This window comes from Protopterus annectens, chromosome 1.part1, assembly GCF_019279795.1.
Source record: "Protopterus annectens isolate FY-2018-M chromosome 1.part1, PAN1.0, whole genome shotgun sequence".
NCBI classification, from domain to species: domain Eukaryota; kingdom Metazoa; phylum Chordata; order Ceratodontiformes; family Protopteridae; genus Protopterus; species Protopterus annectens.
This window is the reverse complement of record NC_056726.1, coordinates 296,359,674-296,379,767: the sequence shown is the minus strand read 5'-3', so window position 1 is coordinate 296,379,767 and position 20,094 is coordinate 296,359,674. Positions and strand designations below refer to the sequence as shown.

The following is a 20,094-nucleotide window of genomic DNA, read 5'->3' as shown; positions in this document are numbered from 1 at the left end:
GTCCATAGCTGTCCATTTCTTATACCACAACAGCTGTGCATTTGTACAGACTTTGGAGGTGCATTTGGACACTCAAACCCCAGAGAGAGGGGTAAGGCCAACAGAAATATGTTGTTAAACCTGCTAAGCATAGCTGAGCATTGCTAACCATTGCCCACAGTTCATTCTCATAATATACCACACTAATGACTTCATTTAGTAAGTGTATATGATTTCCCTTACATGACATGGCTATATGTGCTTTCATTACAGTAGCAAGGAGTGTAACTATACTGTATGGGACATGTGTATACATGGGTGTTTTCACATGTTATATGCACTCACATATCCAGTTTACACCAGCTACACTACCCTGGGTGACAAAAATAACTTACCACATATTTTAATGTGAACATAGCACTTTTAACACTGCTTTCCCATGTAAATTTGGATTGCCTGTCGTATTACTCGAACCATGTACACCTGCATGCAAATCTTGGACTCTGACCACTACACTATCTTGGTTTGGGGATTTGAGCTGTATATTTTTATTTATCACCTATTGAATATTAATATTATATTACTATATTAAATAGAGAGTATCGCGGTTTTCGGCCATGTCATTGAGGACTACTGTCATGACATTATGGCATACATTTCAGTGTCAGACTTGTATCCTTCTGTACATTAATGCTAATGCATATCCTATTGTCTATCAACTTTCTGTCTGTCCTCTGTGCAGATGGGATGTCACCGGTGCTCAGGCTGTGGTTGACTACACTGCAGAATTGTTCTGAGAGCCCATGCCTGTGTTCATGTTGGATGTAGCCAGGAATGGTATCAGGCCTATGGAGACCTCTATGTTTTGCCTTTTTGAGGGCATTACAGACCTGCTTCCTGATCATGAGGGGAGGGGGGCAGGTGCTGTTCATGCACATGTTTACCTATGGGGGGACAGGGGGTGATGTTTACACTTCACCTGTCTGCAGCCAGTTACCTATAGCCGTGGCATATGTGTATGTGGTGTTATTGACCACCACTACAGAGCACATCTGGAAGGCCTAGTGATTGGCCTTGGTAGATGCCTCCAGTTTGCACTCAAAGACAGCCTTAGGGTACATCACCTGTGACCTTATTTGCTTGTGCAGAACAAAGTGACATGGCTTCCAATGAGGTACCTGTTCCTTCTTGGCCCATCCTGTGATTATTTCTACCTATGATGGTAGTTGTGTATTGCTGTTGTCCACCACAGGTGTTCATCCTACCTTGAGGGGGTTGATGTCCTGTTGGATATTGCTGAGGCCATAAAGCTATGTAGGTGCCCACATAGTGTTGTGCTGTGGGCCTGGACACTGCTGCTAGTTCCAACATATGGGACGCCCTTCATGTGGGCCTTGCCCATTTTCTTTGCCTGTGCAGGGGACATTATGGAGGTGTGGGGGCTACAGCTTCACAGACAGTAGGTGACAATACCTCACAGGACAGGACATGTGGAGACAGGCCAACAACATGTGGGACAAAGCTCCAGAATTGGGTACAGATTGCATGTCATTAGTGCTGTTATACACATGGAGGGTTACAAGATTGACCGGGTTAGTCTGGACATGCATTTACTGGGTGACTTGACATCTGACAATTATATGCCTCTGACATACCTCTCAACTGGCATGTTGTCCATAGACTGGCCAGATGTTTGCCTGTTATGCTTGGTCTGTTCCTCGAACAACATCTGTTTTTGTGGGGTTGGTAGGATAATGTGAGGACTGTAGTTAGTTACTGTTGACATCCATTGGTGTTCCAGACATCATATCCTTCAGGGATGTTATGCTACAACAACACATGTAACACCAGCTACTGTTTCAGTTTGTAACACCATTATGTGTGACATGTCCCTCTTTCCAGCCCCCTGACCCACAAGTATGTCATGCATTGTCCAGATGTCCTGCACTACAAGGTGCAGAGGTATGGTATAGCATAAATTACCAACTGCACTCCAGTTATCATGCTAATGACCTGGCAGACTCCTGGCCATGATATATAGTGGTGGCCAGGATTATGGTTCCACACCCTGGTAAATCTGTGGCCATCTGTACATATGACACTTATGTCTGTCTGGCCAATGTGAACAGACTGCCAAGGCTGCATAGCAGTGTTATGTATAGATGTTTGTTGGGACGGGTAGGGAGAGTAGAAGATGTGAGTGCCATACATCCTTTACCTATCTGACTCTGCATGCTGCTACAGCTGCTGGTGGTCTATCAGGTCTGGCTGACTGTGAAATGTCCTTTAACACCTCAGGATTCCCAGTACACTATGAATTGGGCCAGTATATGTTGATGTAGTATGTGACTGACAGTCAGGATTTTTGTTCAGACAGGCATTCTACTCTAGAGTTCATTTTGGGTACTGGTATGTTGCTGTGGCTGTGTTGCAAATGTTTTTGGGTGGACATTTTTGCACCACTCTCTGCTTCTCTCTACAGTTCCATCCCAGTAGTGCATGCTATATTTGAATATACATGGGTAATTTCCCCGAGGTGATGTGGGGGAGTGTCATGTTGGTCTTACTGCACTTCATAAGGTGCTGGGTGACATGCTTGTCAGCTGTCAGGAGATTTCCATTTTGTTAAATCACTGTGGTCATACCTCTACACTGTTCAGAGGCCTAGACCCTGTCCAGATGCGTGGCTCATATGTTTGGTCTGTTCCCAAGACAGTTGTTGTCCTTGTCTAATCAGTAGGATACTATGGGAATGCAGTCAGTAAATGCTAACATCCATTGGTGTTACTGACTTCATATCCCTCAAAAAAGATATGTTACAGCAAACCTGGTAACACCAGCAGCTGTCTACATTTATCACAGCAATTTGTCCAATATACCCCTGGGTTTGGGCCTCTGTTCCCCAATTATGTCAGGCTTTGTCCAGATGTCATGCACTAAGAGGTTCAGAGGTATGTAGTATCATTATTTATTGCCTTCATTCCTGCTACCATCCTAGTGATGTCATAGACCCCCAGACATGTAACAAGGAAGCGGCCTTAGATATGAGTGCTGTGCCTATACATTCTGTGGGAAACTGTACATTTGAGAGATCTGTGTATGCCTGTCCATCGTTAAAAGACTGTCAGGATTGTGTAGCAGTGTAGTGTGTACATGTTATTTGAGTTGTGTAGGGTGGGAGTACATGTGAGTGTCGTGGGCCCTTTCTATGTGACTGTGCATGCTGCTCAGGTTTCTGGTTCCCTATTGCCTGTATATGTTTGTACATGCAGACCGTGACATGTCCCGTAACACCTCATAATTCCCACTACACTGTGACTTGGGGCAGTATATGTAGGGGTAATTTGTGAGTGGCAAACGAGATTTTGTTGCGCACACAGTCATTATACTGTAGTGTTCAGTTTGCTTACTAGTATGTCACTGTGACTGTAGTAGACTGTGAGTAGTTTATAATGAATGCTAGCATACAGGCTTTGTGTGAGTTATTATTTATCTAGCTTCAAAGTCACACTGCATAGTTAAGAATAAGCACTGTGTTTCTCTAAGGGAACAAAACATCTGAGAGTGTATGATGGTATGTGGAAATCAATGTATAATTAGTGTAAGATAAAGTTTAAAGTTTATTTGGAATATGAAATATAAGTAACACAGACCTATCCTTGATTGATGACATCAACAACATGCCCACTTATGTTAAAATTTGCAGTTGCTTTATAATTATAAAAAAGAATGGTATGTGAAAGGAAATAATTAGCTAAATAAAACTACTTTTCTTGTTTAGTGTACATTGTGTTCTTCCAACCAGCTGACTAAAATCACCTGCTTATTTCAGAGTTTTATAACAATAACACAACAGTAAATGCTGCTGAGATATGAGCAAGCAAAAACAGATCTGTTAGTGACATAAGCTGAACCAGCAGAAAGCTGTAAATACAGAGCGGAGACTGGCATGCAGATAAGAGATCCAAGACTGGAGATGAGAATGCATCGTACTGAGTGGCTGTTGATTTATATACATATTAGTTAAGTAGGAAGGAGCACTGGTCTATATGGACCTTCTACAGACTCAGTCCAGGAGCATTGTCTAGTTACGTGACTTGCTTAAAGTCACACAGTATGACAATGGTGGCTGAGGGAATCAAACCCAGGAATAACGAATGCAACTTGTTAACAGCTTAACCGTCTCCAGTAACTCCTAGACAGATTTTATTTACATATATATATATATATATATATATATATATATATATATATAGATAGATATGTGCGTGTGTGTGTGTGTGTGTGTGTGTGTGTGTGTGTGTGTGTGTGTGTGTGTGTGTAATACCATGCTCCAGTATTTTTTTTGGTGAAAGGTAGTATCCTTCAAGCTCAATATACCTGAATGCAAATAGCCATGAAGTAAACTACGCTAAAACTAAGCCATCTGTATAGTGTTAGGTTTAGGATTATCCCTATCCCAAACCCTAACATTAAACAGTCTACAGACACACAGGCACAGAGACATACACACACACACACACACACACACACACACACACACACACACACACACACACACACACACACACACATGCACTCATTCTCATGTACTCAGAATATAAGAAGACTTGATACTTCCATTACTTCTCCAGTATTCCATTGCAAAGTATTAGTTGTGAGGTTTAAAACTACGGAATATAGACTTCATGTGAGATATATATATATATATATATATATATATATATATATATATATATATATATATATATAAAACAAATAAACCATATTTTTTGAGTTACCTGCGGGAATGAAGTGATTGGTCATTTTATACTGAAGATTTGCAGTCAGCAGGAAATCTTTAAAACTGTGGTTTTGTTTTTATTTGTGTGTGTGTGTGTGTGTGTATATATACACACACACATACACACACACACACACACACACACACACACACATATATATATATATATATTTATATGGGTCTACTTCTGTTCTTCGAAAACACACTTTATCAAAGAACAGAAAACCGAACCCACTTTAGCAAAAGTGCACTTAAGTGAAAATGCACTTTTGCGAATGACAGTTTACCAAAGCATGGTGCAAAGGGGATAAAGAAATATACCCTTTTCCCCATTGTAGTGCAATCTTGGAGTTAATATATTTAAGTAGCAGGGGGTGTGAGAATGCAGGGGGGCTTGCTCCCTTGCAAAAATGTGTTTCTAGTATGTTTTGCTGTTTGTTTTTGTGCTTCAGTAAACTGTCATTCGAAGTGCACTTTTGCTAAAGTGGGTTTGGCTTTCTGTTCTTTGATAAAGTGTGTTTTCAAAGAACAGAAGTAGAGATATATAAATCGTGCATCTCATTCTCATTAATACAGAGAAATATTTTTTGTCCACTGCCGATATTTTTCATATTTTTTGTCTCCACAGCCTGATAATCATCCATCCTCTCCTGGCCAATTATCCAATGTATTCCCCCATTGTTGAGGTTTGGGTTGGCTAGGAGGGATCATCATTTAGGCAGCCATCAGGGGTGTTTGTTTAAACCCTACAGTACTTGCACATTCTCTGTTTCAATGTTACAATTTTGAAATCTTTCTGTTTTACCAGTCTCTGTCTGAATATCAAAGGGTGTGACTGAAGTTTAAATAATCCTTATTGTTAACAGCAATGTCATGTTACTCATACTAACATTAGTGGGAGATTTCTTTAAAAGATGAAGGTGTTGACCTTTTTTTTAAGCCCATTCGGGGTGAGGGATAGACCTGTTTGCACTTTCAATCCTTCCTTTCCCTCTCCAAGTTTTTTTTTACCTTTCAGGCTTAGTGTAACTCTAGATTCTTTCAGCTTTTAAATAATATCTAAGTATTTGTTCTTTTTATGTTCAAAAAATGTCTATCATTAACTACTTGTCCAATGCACTTATTTCTACAGCCAGCATATCCATAGTCTGCATATTATGTTTAATTAATGTTTCCATAAGTTCAATACCTACTCTGTCAAACAGAGCCCATAAGTACATGTGTAATCCTAAGCCTTCCACCACACCATTGGGGTATTTCCACACCTAAAGACCCTTAGGTTCAATGTGATCACAAATAAATTGCCACAAGTAACTATTTTCTATTTGCAAATTATGGTACTTGTTGAGTTTCCTCTCAAAGAGACTCATTTTATTCAGAAACAAATACAAGTGTTATCCTCAGGCATGGAATCATCCTCACAAAAAGTTACAGTTGTGGCTAACCACTTGTTTATAGAAGGCAAAATACCATCATCATAAGTTTCCATTGAAACATCCTTGCCTTTCTTCACTTTATCTGCATAAGTAACATTGTTGCATTGTTCTATATGGGATGCCCAAGTCTATGTCAATGCCATTTGGGATGAAGAAACAAGTTGCGTCAGTTGTTGTACCAGCAGTGTAAGATTCCCAACAAAAGAATCCATGTTACTGTGATATAGAGCAGGTGTGTTTTGTAGTTCTTCAGATACCATTAAATCCACTTTTTAACAAACTTAGTAAGAGCGGCACTGGATACAGTGGACCTATTTTCTTCTATTCCTCATAGAATTGGACTTGACTGCTTTACAGATGTGGTGTGTGGTTGCAAATTCTTAACTAACAATGAAGTCAATGTTATATGTTAATTCATGGAAGTGGTGTTGTTTTACAATTTTATATTCTTTGAAGGAGAATATTTTTGTTAGGTTGCAGGAGTTGCTATGCGTACTGCATAGCCCCATGCTATACAAATTTAGTATTAACTTATTGAGAAAAGAATTTTTTGTTCAATTCAAAGTTTATTAATTGTTGGGATTGTTGTTTTAGATTTTTGGATGACATTTTTATTTTTGGAAGTGTTCTGATGAAATGTTGGAAGAGTTTATTATCTATCTTGGGTCCACTATTTTTTTTTAATTTTGTCACAGGTCTACATCTGCAACAAATTACTTAGATGTCATGTTTTTTTTAAATACAGTTAGCTGATGTTTTGGTTCTACCCTATACAGGAAACCTACATATGCCAACTCTTTGTTGTACTTTGATAGTAACCATCCTCTGATTAAGAAAAAAAGTTAGTGAAAATACAATTTGTCGGCATTGCAAGAATGATTTTGCAATCTGATCAATTTTTATTAGAGTGACAAAAATTAAAAATGGCAGCTGAGATGGGGGCAGATGAACATCTTGGAATCAATGATAAAATTTGCATTAGCAGTGTTTAGTCTTAAAAGATGTAAGGTTGTCATTATGGGTATTAGATTTGGTTTTTAAATTTCCACATTTTTAATAGATTTTGTGACTATTAATGTGATATTATAAGACTTTTTAACAATATTCTCGACTGATATAAAATAAACTATCGTCTAAAGTGACATTTCAACATTTTTGTGTGTGTATTTTACATTACTGAGCATGCTCTGTTTTTGTCAGTATTTAATTGGACAAAAAGATGATTTACGTTTATCTGTTTGATCCACCGTTCAGTTAAAGGCTGGAGACTTCTTCAGGGAGATAATCATTCAGTCAGCCTGAAACTGGTTGACTGCTTCACAGGAGTAAAATTTTTATTCTACTTCCAGATTGGCATTGAGGAATATATCCTTTGCTCCATATTTCAGCAACCCGAAAGTTGATTTTAATAGTAAGGAGGAAGAGGTGCATTCCATCATATACGGAATCAAAAACATATTAAATAATTTTTGAAGAGCTGATCAAATACATGTTTTGTTCATGAGTTTTCAATGAACAATCATATTCAGTTAAATCAATTTCAAATAGCTTATCCACTCCTAACCTTCACATATGTTATTTAGGGACCAGGAAAGATGTATTACAAGAAAAAAAATAAGGTGATACAAGCATATTTTAAAGGAAAAGTATAGCAGACAGGGGATATAGCTGAAGACTGATTAGGAAATGTATACCTTATTTCATTTTTTTGTGCATTTTATTTCTAAAAGCTATCTGTTTTCTTATTTTAAATATCAACACGGATAGAGGAATGTTAAAGTCAAATGAGAACATATTTCAAGAACACAGAATAGATCACTGAATCTATGTTAAAACATTGAAGGTTGAATTCCACAAAAACTCTATTCAGTGAGATGAAAACAGTGAATGTTTGTTTAATGAATGTCTGTTTCAGCGAAAATTAAAACAGCATTTAACATAGTACATAGGCTTTAATTGTAGTTGGCCAGCTAATGTTATACGCTGTTGTAATTTTTGTTGAAAGAGATATTCACTTAAACAAACATTCTCTGTTCTCATCTCACTAAATAGAGGTTCTCAGAATTCAACCTTCAATGTTTTAACATAGACCCTAGACCACTATCTCTCAACTGTCCATATTTTCATAGAATGTCTGGATGTTTGCCTCATATTTTTAGTCTGCTTCTCATAAAAATCTGTGCTTTTTCTGGAAAATAATTGAGGATTGCATTTGCAGTTATTATATAATGACAGAGATTTCAGTTTCAGATTTAGTATCTTTCAGAAAATGCAAGCTAATGAAAAACCTATTATTCTAGCAGCTTCCTAAGTTTATAAGAGTAGTATTTAAAATTTATCACTGATTTTGGCCATTTGGCCTCCCATTATTTTTGGCTTTGTGTGGAATTCTTGGACTAAGAGGGTAAGAGGTAACTGACTGAAAAGATTGACAGAAGTAGTGATTAATGTCTGAAAGACTGTGGTCTAGATTAGCCTTTAATAACCAAATATAAAATGATAGTACAACAAATGTACAGATTTAGGACGTATGTCATGAAAATAGTATCAAATTATGCCATCAGTGATATTACATGTCTAAATTTCAGACTTATGCTACATTAGCTTGGTCTGCAAAGCTATGGAAAGGATCATCATGGACCTCATAAATAAAGATATTGTGGACCTACAGACACTGGATCCTACCCAGTTCGGCTTTGTTAAGGACAGATCCTGCCTCTTAAACCTGGTTGATTTCTTTGAAACAGTCACCAAGGCCATTGACGAGGGGAAGGTGGTCCACACAGCCTACCTGGACCTTGCAAAAGCCTTCGATACAATGCCCCACTCGGGCATTATAGATAAGCTCACCAGCTTAAATATAAACCCCTATGTCACTAGATGGGTTGCAAACTGGCTCAAGGACAGAACCCACATGGTTAGAATTGCTGGAGCCATGTCAGACTCCAAACCAGTTACTAGTGGCGTCCCACAAGGCTCAGTCCTGGGACCTCTCTTGTTCGGTATATATTTCTCGGAGGTACAGGCTAACACGGAAGGACTGTGGCTGACCAAGTTCACAGATGACTACAAACTGGGTGCCATAATCGACTCTCCAGCCAACACAAGCATCCTACAAAAGGGCCTCATAGAAACAGACAACTGGTGCCAGAGCCATGGCCTCAAGCTAAATGCCAAAAAGTGTATAGTCATCCCCTTTGGCAAAAACAAAGTGCCCACAAATTACCACATAGGTGGTAATCCATTAAGTACGGAAGAAGTAATTAGGGACCTGGGGACCCAAGTTGATAGCAATCTCTCATTTGACAACCACGTGGCCAAAGTGGTTAGAAAAACATTTTATATAGCCCACCTAATCATGAAGGGATTCACATCTAGATCAGGGGAGGTCATCGTGCCTCTTTACTCATCCCTCATCAGGCCCATAATTGAGTACAATGCCCCTTTTGGGATGTACCTTACTGCAGCAACTGGAAAGACCCCCAAAGTACCTCACCAAGAGGATCAAAGGGCTCAAACAGATGCCATATGCTGCCCGGTTAAAGAAACTCCAGCTCTACTCAGTGGCATACTGCTTGCTCAGAGGCGATCTGTGCCTGACGTATAAAGTCATGTCCAACCCGGAATTAATGGACATGCTGCACCTCAGAAAATCCAAATCCCATCGAGCTACGCGCTTGAGTGACTTGAACCTCAGCACTGAAATAAATAGGACATGCTGGAGGGACAGATTCATAACCCAGAGGCTCCCTTCACTCTGGAATAAAATCCAAGTCCAGGTTAGGCAGAGTCCCTCATTGACTCTCTTCAAGGGGAATCTTGATGAGTGGATGGGAGATAGTAGGTTTACCCCGGGTATCACTTCTGTGTTACTGTTGGACAGAGGCACAGTATACTAACCTCGAAAAAAGGCATAGCAAAATTCATTTAAAATGGGTGGCGAAAGCCAAACACACTCTGGCTAGGCTTATAAATGCCCTAGGGCTGATAGCCTAGTATGAACCTATGAACCTATGAACCTATGTGGATACTTTGTGTTTTTGGAAACAAATGTGTTTTTCAGTATCTAAACGGACTGAGTTATGCAAATATATTAAGTAGAAAAAAATACAAAGCTATGAAATGATCATAGAAAAAAAAGCATTATTTATGAGAAATTACTTTGGGATTGGGGTTAGCATAATGGTTAAGGTATTACCTTATAGACGTAAGTTGCAGGATGTCATTTCCAAATGGATTAATTGGCTAGGCTTAAAATGACCCACAAGGGCAGTTACCCTAATGCTAACCTATGAACATTTATCCTGCTCCCCACCATTTTTCTTCTAGGCTTATATTATAATACTGTGACCTATGTGGTGATGGCTGTTAAGTTACAAATGACATCTGTATGAGTTGGAACATGTCTTCCGGGACTTAGAATAATCAGGGCTGCATCATGCAAGTTCTAATAAATGACAGTTTTTGATCACTAAACTACCAGGGGAGCAGCAGCCTGACTGCCTGGACTGTGCTGCTTCTAGTCTGTCAGAGGGCTAAAATGATGTCAGCTTCACAGATTTAATTTTTACAGCTGAGGGAAAACTTTAATGCCCTTTTAAGTGCAAGATCCTATAGTTTGAGAAGTTACTCTTCAATATTATTCACTTTAACCTTCAGCATGTCAATAATTTTGAGCTTATAAGTTGATCTCTTAAATAGGTTTTGACTACAGAGGTGGAATTGTTCAGTCTTTGGAAATGTCCAGGCTGTATTAGTGAAGCAGTTTACATTTCTTTTTGTTAGCGTAAGAGATGATAGACGTGGCTGTGACTGATAAATGCGATATTGTGTATTACAGATGGAATTGATGGAGATCACATTTCGCTATCGTACCACCTTGGCTGTTATTCTGAATTTGATGGCATTGGGCTTATCCTGTACAGCTTTACTCAGCACATACTGGTGTGAAGGAACTCAGAAGGTTCCCAAACCTTTGTGCAGCAAGGAAAAGACAGCAAAGTGCATTGGACTTCCCCCACATGCAGAAAATACTAATGCTTCATCCACAAACACAGTGCAATATAACTGGGAGACAGGAGATGATCGCTTTGCCTTTCGCTATTTCCACACAGGGATGTGGTACAGCTGTGAAGAAAACATCATTGGCACAGGTAGAAACCCTTTTCCTTTAATTTGACTATGAAATTGTCTGTCTTCTAGAGGGTGATCTACATTACAAATGGAAAAGCCAATCATTTATGAAATTTTCTGTGAAAAAGTACTTGTGTCTAGTGCTGTTTTAATGTGATACAGTGGACCAACAGTAGTTGACAAAATGGTTTGGTCCACTAGAAACAAATGTTTTTTTCATGAATATCACAAATTTTAACCTTAATTTGGTTAAGTGAAATGCTGACAACACTTATGCAAATTAAGCTCATACAAGTCATATTCGGGTCTGCAGGATGTAACTCATTTGCACTTAATGTACAGAGCTGTGTTCTGCTACTGTCCCAAATCACAGCTGTGCAGTAGAGCAGGTATTGTTATTGCACAATGAAGCCAACACAACAATAGAAACAACATGCTACAGCCAGTTATCTGCACTATATACAAACACAACAATAAGAAAAATGATAACATGCAAAATAAAACAAACAGTAATACTAGATTAATTACACTCTGCATAAAGTGCATGATTATTAACTGTTCAATAACAGCTCAAACCCTGTTTCATTATGAACCTAATTAATGCATGCATGGCCATGTCTGTGCAGCTACAGTTAAGGATAAGTCTGCAGCCCAATAGTAATGCCAAAACAAGATCAAATAGGTTTTGTAACAATGGAAAATCTAGCTTTGCTAGATTTTTCTTTTTTTTTACCAATTGTTTTTAGGTTCAGAGGTTCATAGGTAAGTACTAGGCTATCTGCCCAAGGGTATCTATAAGCCTAGCCAGAATGTGTTGGCTTTTGCTGCTCCCTTAGATTAGTTCCCTGTGCCTCGGTCCAGCAGAGCCATTAGTTCCCTGTACCTCTGTCCATCAGAGCCACTGCAGTGATCCCCGGGGTAAATCTTCTGTTTCCCATCCACTTGTCAAGGTTTCTCTTGAAGAGTGTTAGTGAGGGGCTCTGCCTAATGTAGATTGGAATCCTGTTCCAAAGCATGGGGAGTCTCTGGGACAGGACTCTATCCTTCCAACACGTCCTATTTATCGTTGTGGTGAGGTTTAGATCCCTAGAGCATGTGGCTCTTGGGGATTTTTTTTTTTTTTATGTGGAGCATGTCCATCAATTCTAGGTTGCACATGGCCTTGTATGTCAGGCAGAGATCACCTCTGAGTAAGCGGTATGCAACCGGGTACAGCTGGAGTTTCTTCAGTCAGGCTGCATAGGGCATATGTTTGAGACTAGTAATCCTCTTGGTGAGGTACTTCTGTGGTCTTTCCAGCTATTGCAGGTGTTTTGTAAAGTACATCCCAAATGGGGCATTGTACTCTATGATGGGTCTGATGAGTGATTAGTAGAGGGGCACAATAACCTCTTTTGTTCTAGATGTGAACCCTTTTGTGATTAGGTGGGCCACATAGAATGATTTTCTAACCACCTTGGCAATATGATTATCAAAGGAGAGATTACTATATACTTGGGTCCCCAGATCCCTTATTACATTTTCTGTATTTAGGGGAATATGTGGTAGTTCACGGGTGCTTTGTTTTTTCCAAAAGGGATGACTATGCACTTTTTGGCATTTAGCTTGAGGCCATGATTTTGACACCAGGTATCCGACTCAGTGAGACCCTTCTGGAGGATGTCTGTATCAGCTGGAGAGTCAGTTATGGCCCCCAGTTTACAGACATCTGCGAACTTGGTCAGCCATAGTCCTCCTGTGCTTGCCTGTACCTCTGAGAAGTATATACCGAACAGGAGGGGTCCCAGGACTGAGCCCTGGGGGATGCCACTTGTAACTGGTTTAGAGTCAGACCTAGAGCCTGCAACTCTCACAGTGTGGGTTCTATCCATGAGCCAGCTGGCAACCCATTTCATGACGTAGGGGTTTACGTTTAAGCTGGTGAGCTTGTCTATAATACCAAAATGGGGAATGGTGTAGAAAGCCTTTGTGAGGTCTAGGTAGGCTATGTGGACCTCCTTTCCCTTATCTAAAGCCTTGGTAACTGTCTCAAAGAAGTCCACCAGGTTTAGGAGGCATGATCTGCCCTTAACAAAGCCAAACTGGGTAGGGTCTATTGTTTAAAGGTTCCCAGTGTCTCTGTTAATGAATTCCATGATGATGCGCTCCATAGCCTTGCAGACCAGGCTAGTCAGGCTTATAGGGTAATAGTTCCCGGGGTTTGGTGTGGCTCCGCCTTTGTGGAGCGGGATAACTGTTGCTGTGCGCCACTCTATGGATACGTAGTCTGTAGAGAGGCTGAGTTTGAACAGTGTGTTTAGGTGAGGGGTTAGTCCATTTTGGAGCTCGTGTAAGACACAGCCTGGGACACCGTCTGGTCCCATTGAAGCTGTATTTTTGGCTTTGGATAGGGCTGTTTTAACCTGTGTGTCAGTGATTGCTGGGGCACTACATTCTTCTGGTATGGTTATGGGCCATTTAGGGGGTGAGGTGGGGGGGTGAAGTTTTCACTAAACCTGTCTGCCAGAATGTTGGCAATATCAGTCGGTTCAGTGTATTTTGTGCCATTCTGCACTAATAAAAGGCAAAAATGAACCACTTCCAAAGCACAAGACAGAGTGTTTAATCCAAAATACGTACAAATTCACTTGCTAAGCGCTTTCACCATTACACATGGCATCATCAGAGTAAGTGAACAACAACCATGCCATACATTAAATACACAGTCAATCACCTGACCAACCAATAAAAAACATGCATTCATTTAAATAAGTAATTGGTTATCAAGTAAATTTTAAACATAAAATTTGTCCACGTGCAATAGAACAGTATTGCCCAAATCTGGTGTTATAAAAAGTGTCCTATCCACGATATATACATTTATGTTTGAACATCCTTTAAACAAACACTTAAAAACTGAATGAATAAAAATAATACATATTGGAATATAAAAATAATTATATAAGCCGCTATTTACACTATATCCTATTGGCCCTATCTTTTAAAACGGGTTTTAAAGAAATTATTCATTCAAACTCGGTGGGGTTGTTGCGTCAAGAATTATTTGCCATTTGTATTCTAATAATTCTACCTTCAACCTTTCATCCCCACCCCTTTCAAGGTGTGTCACCCTATCAATGACAAAGAAAATAAATTTCTTAAAGTCAACACAATGTATGCTGTGCATATATAGTGCATTATGTGTGTCCTTATTTTTTATTGCTCTCTGGTGTTCTGCAGTCCTGTCCTTTAACCTACGGACTGTTTTGCCCACATAGAATGCATTGCAGCTAACGCAAGTAGCAATATATACTAACTTTTGTGTGTTGCAACTACACCTACCAGGGCACCCCAGTGTCTTAATATAATTGGACACCAATACATAAGGACCTTCTTTAATGTACCTGCAAAATTTACAGGTTCCACATTTATACATTCTGGAACACTTGTAAATTATTCTGTTTCCCTCCAAAATTTCTTTGATATTTTTTCCCCTAGAATATACTATTTTGTGGAAATTACCCAAATCATTTTTCATGGTTTCATTAAATACAGTGTCCCATGTTTTTTTCACTAATTCAACAACACAACTAGTTTGAATATTATATTTCAATACTAGTGCCCTACCTTCTAAGGTATTGGTCTTTAGAAATATATCATTGTCATTTTCCCTTAAAATGGGTTTATATATACTCCGTCTCTTCTCCAAGACTTCATTCCTGATTTTTAACATCTTTAAGGGATAACCCCTCTCTAAAAAGAAACCAATGAGGGAGTACGCCTCTTTAATACAAGTGTCATCATCACGCACAAGCCTAGAAAGTCTTACCATTTGGCCCTTGATTATTCCTCTTTTTTGGTATGGTGGGTGACAACTGTTATGATGTAACAAGGAATTGCTATGGGTCTTTTTCCTAAATATGTTACTGTGTAGAATGTTTGCAGATTTGGTCGATTTGATGTCCAAAAACTCTATTTCATTTTGATCCCACTTGCTGGTAAATCTAAAAGAAGTTGTTGTGCTATTTAAATATTCGGCAAAGGACATGGCTTCATCCTCACTGCCCTTCCAAAGTATTAGTATATCATCTAAATAATAATAACAAGATTGCTCTCTATAACCACTTTTTAGTAAGTGGGATCAAAATGAAATAGTTTTTGGACATCAAATTGACCAAATCTGCTTGACTGTGTATTTAATGTATGTCATGGTTGTTGTTCACTTACTCTGATGATGCCATGTGTAATGGTGAAAGTGCTTAGCAAGTAAATTTGTACGTATTTTGGATTAAACTCTCTGTCTTGTGCTTTGGACGTGGTTCATTTTTGCCTTTTATTAGTGCAGAATGGCACAAAATACACTGGACTGACTGATATTGCCAACATTCTGGCAGACAGGTTTAGTGAAAACTTCACCCCCCCCCCACCCCCTAAAGAGTCCATAACCATACCAGACGAATGTAGTGCCCCGGCAATCACTGACACACAGGTTAAAGCAGCCCTATCCAAAGCCAAAAATACAGCTTCAATGGGACCAGACGGTGTCTCAGGCTGTGTCTTACACGAGCTTCAAAATGAACTAACCCCTCACCTAAACACACTGTTCAAACTCAGCCTCTCTACAGGCAATGTACCCGTAGAGTGGTGCACAGCAACAGTTATCCTGCTCCACAAAGGTGAACTAAAGGGAACTATCGCCCTATAAGCCTGACTAGCTTGGTCTGCAAGGCTATGGAGTGCATCATCATGGAATTCATTAACAGAGACATTGGGAACTTTCAAACATTGGACCCTACCCAGTTTGGCTTTGTTAAGGGCAGATCATGCCTCCTAAACCTGGTGGAATTCTTTGAGACAGTTACCAAGGCTTTAGATGAGGGAAAGGAGGTCCACACAGCCTACCTAGACCTCACAAAGGCTTTTGACACCATTCCCCATTCTAGTATTATAGACAAGCTCACCAGCCTGAACATAAACCCTTACATCACAAGATGGGTTGCCAATTGGCTCACGGATAGAACCCACACTGTGAGAGTTGCAGGCTCTAGGTCCATGCTTTGGACGTGGTTCATTTTTACCTTTTATCAGTTCTGTACCCTGTGGGTATTTTCCTTGTGGTTTTCGTGTGACATTCTGCACTAACGTAGAGCAGATCTGAGAGTTTCCACTTAGGTTCTTGACATAGCTAAAGAACGCTTTGTGGGTATCTTTGGAGTTCTTGGCAATTTTTTTTTCGAAGCTAACCTTGGATGATTTTATGAGGGATTGTAGTTTCTTGCTGATACTGATCAGGGATGTCTTTCCTTCTTGGGATTTTACTCTTTTCTGCACTAGTTTCCTCCTTCTATTGTATAGCTTGTTTATGGCAGGGGTCCACCAGACTGGTTTCCTTTTCTTGGAGGAGTGAGTCTTGGTTTTGCTTCGGATAGCATGATCCATGCATTCTTGCAGGTGCTGATAGAGTGCCTTTGTAAGGGATTCAGCAGCTTGGACCATGATGTCCTTTAGCATGGGGGCTGTGAACCTTTCCACCTTGGTCTTAAGTAACGTGAAATTTTCTTTTGAAAAGTTTTTCATGGTGGTTTCCTTGATTAGGGGTGGGGGTGGGATGTGGATATCCAGAGTGATTAGTCTATGGTCTGATCTAACCAGCAAGGATTTGACCACTGGTGTAGAACACCGGTCACCCATGTTGGTGATGACCAGGTCCAATATGTTGTCACCTCTGGTGGGGGTTTTGATCAGTTGATCCATGGCGTTCGAGTTTATAAAATTTAGGAAGTGTTGGGCTAGGGAGTTAGTACTTGAGAAGTTCTCCCAGTTAATGTTTGGGTAATTGAAATCACCCAATATTAGGGCATTTGGTAGGACCTTCATATTTTCCATTGTCTCTAGAAATGTGGAATGGGGATCCTCGGTCATGGTGGGTGATCTGTAGCAAGCTACAATTTGAATTGCAGTTTTGCCCGTTGTTAGTTGCACATGGATGATCTCTGAGGCATTGTGCTGTGCCACTAACCTGGAGGTGTGGGTATCCTTGATGAATATGGATACACCCCCACGTTTTGTGTTTTGGTCCAGGTTCTGTGGCTAAAAAGTATGGTATGAGTTATAGACTGGTAGTGCTGGGGTGCTCTCAGGAGCCTTAAACCAGGTTTCTGTTACTGCACAGATATCGATGTTCTCCATACTGAGGAGTGCCTCAAGTGCATGCATTTTGAGGTTTAGACTTCTGGCGTTGAGTAGCATTACCCTCAGTTTTTGGTTACTTGTGCTATTTATGGTGGTGGGTTTGTCTTTTGAGCCTTGCTTAAAAAAGGTACTATGAGGGCGGCAAAAGCCTTGGCCAGTATTCGAAAGCCTAAGGGTGACAGGTGCAAGCCATCTCTTGTGAAGCAACATGGCTTATCAAGCATGTCATCCCAGGTGGACAGATACTGGATCCCCTTTGAATGACACCAGAAACTTAGCCAATTGTTGAAATTGATAATTTTTCCTTTGTACTGTGGCATCATTCTTGGTGAGGGCAGGATGCTACTCAGGGTCATGGTCATACCAACCCGGGCTACGTGATCAGAGAGTTGTTGTTTTGAAGTTGTTTTGAACTCATTGTTTTGAAGTCTGCCTGGTGTAAAACTAGAAATGTACCGCCATGTAGCCTAGGCAATATATATGATATATATGCATGTATGTTGAAATGTATTGGACCCAGGTATGTGCTGATTTAAGAAATATGCAAACAATGGTGTGTGAAAGTATGTGCATTGACTTAATGGAAAGATGGTTTTGCTCTCATAGATTCATAGGTAGGTACTAGGCTATTGTCCCAAGGGCCTAAGTAAGCCTGGCCAACAAAGTTAATTTCCTGTGCCCCTGTCGAGCAGAGCCACAGAAGTGATCCCCGGGGTGTATTTCCTATCCATGCATCAAGATTTTTCTTGAAGAGTGCTAATGAGGAACTTTGCTTGACATAGATGGTTAGCTTGTTCCAGAGTATAGGAAGTCTCTGGGACAGGAATCTATCCCTCCAACATGTCCTGTTTATTGTGGTGACAAGGTTTAGGTCCCTAGAGCATGTAGCTTGGAGGGATTGGGATTTCTTAAGGGGTAGCATGGGTTTAACATAGCTTTATATGTTAGGCAGAGATCTCCTCGGAGTAGGCGATATGCTACAGAGTAAAGCTGGAGTTTTTTGAGACGGTCAGTGTAGGGCATCTGTTTGAGGCCAGTAATCCTCTTTGTGAGGTACTTCTGTGGACTTTCCAGCTGCTGCAGATGTCTTGTGAGTTACATTCCAAAAGGGGCGTTGTACTCTATAATGGGTCTAATGAGTGCTGAGTAGAGGGGAACAATGACCTCTTTTTTCCTGGATGAGAACCCTTTTGTGATGAGGTGTGCCACATAGAGGGATTTCCTGACTACTGTGGTGATGTGATTATCAAAGGAGAGACTACTGTCTACCTGGTCCCAAGGTCTCTTATTACACATTTGGTGATAAGTAGACTGCCATTTATGTGGTAGGTCATGGGTACATAGTTTTTACCAAAAGGGATGACAATGCACATTTTGGCATTGAGCTTGAGGCCATGCGTCTGACACCAGGCATCTGTCTCAGTGAGATCCTTCCATAGGATGTCCACATCATTTGGGAACTCGACTATGACTCCTAGTTTGCAGTCATCTGCAAACTTCATTAGCCAGAGGCCTTCTGTGCTAAAATGTACTTCAGAGAAGTAGATACCAAACAGGACAGGTCCCATGACTGAACTCTGTGGTACTCCACTTGTCACTGGTTTGAAGTCAGATTTGGAGTCTGCAACTTTTACAGTGTGGGTTATGTCGTTGAGCCAGTTGGCAACCCATCTTGTGACATAGGGATTTATACATAGTTTAGTGAATTTGGCTATAGTTCCAGAATGGGGGATGGTATCGAAAACCTTGGCGAGGTCAAGATAGGCTGTGTGAACCACCTTACCCTCGTCTATGGCTTTGGTGACTGCTTCAAAGAAGTCAATCAGGTTCAGGAGGCATGATCTGCTTTCACAAACCTGAACTGGGTTAGGTCCAGAGTTTGGAGGTTACCAATGTCTTTGTTTATGAGTTCCATGATGATATGTTCCATGGCATTGCAGACCAGGCTCGTCAGGCTAATAGGGCGATAGTTCCCAGGATCAGTGGTGGCTCCCCTTTTGTGGAGTGGGATAGCTGTTGCTGTGCGCCATTCAGTGGGCACAAAGCCTGACGTGAGACTATGATTGAACATAGTGCTTAGGTGGGGAGCCAGTTCGTTCTGACATTCGTGTAAAACACAGCCTGGGATGTTTTCCAGTCCCATGGATGCTGTGTTTTTTGGTTTTAGAGAGTGCAGCTTTTACCTGCATAGATGTGATTACAGTGACTCTGCATTCTTCCTGTATAGATATGGGTCCTTTATGGGGTGAGAGGGGGGTAAAGTTAGCACTGAACCTATCTGCCAGGATGTTGGCAATATCAGTTGGTTCTGTAATTTTCATGCAGTTGTGCTGTAACTCAGAGCAGATCTGGGTGTTGCCATTGAGATTCTTGACATAGCTATAAAATGCTTTGTGGTTGCCCTTAGAATCAGTGGCAATTTTGTTTTCTTAGCTAGCTTTGGAAGATTTTATAAGGGATCTCAGCTTCTTACTGAGGCTGACCAGGCAGCTCCTCCACTCATGGGATTTTACTCTCTTTTGCAACAGTTTCTTCCTTCTGTTGTAGAGTTTGTTTATGGCAGGGGACCACCAGATTGGCTTCCTTTTTTTG

General features: G+C 40.4%; 1 protein-coding gene across 1 annotated transcript in view; it reads left to right on the top strand.

Moving 5' to 3' along the window:
- Window positions 1-20,094, top strand: part of GSG1 (germ cell associated 1) — a 993,143-nt gene that overhangs the window by 411,633 nt on the left and 561,416 nt on the right. Inside the window, exon 2 of the mRNA XM_044074607.1 lies at window positions 11,039-11,351. Coding sequence (XP_043930542.1) covers window positions 11,039-11,351 — 313 coding nt within the window. The remainder of the gene's footprint in view (window positions 1-11,038; window positions 11,352-20,094) is intronic.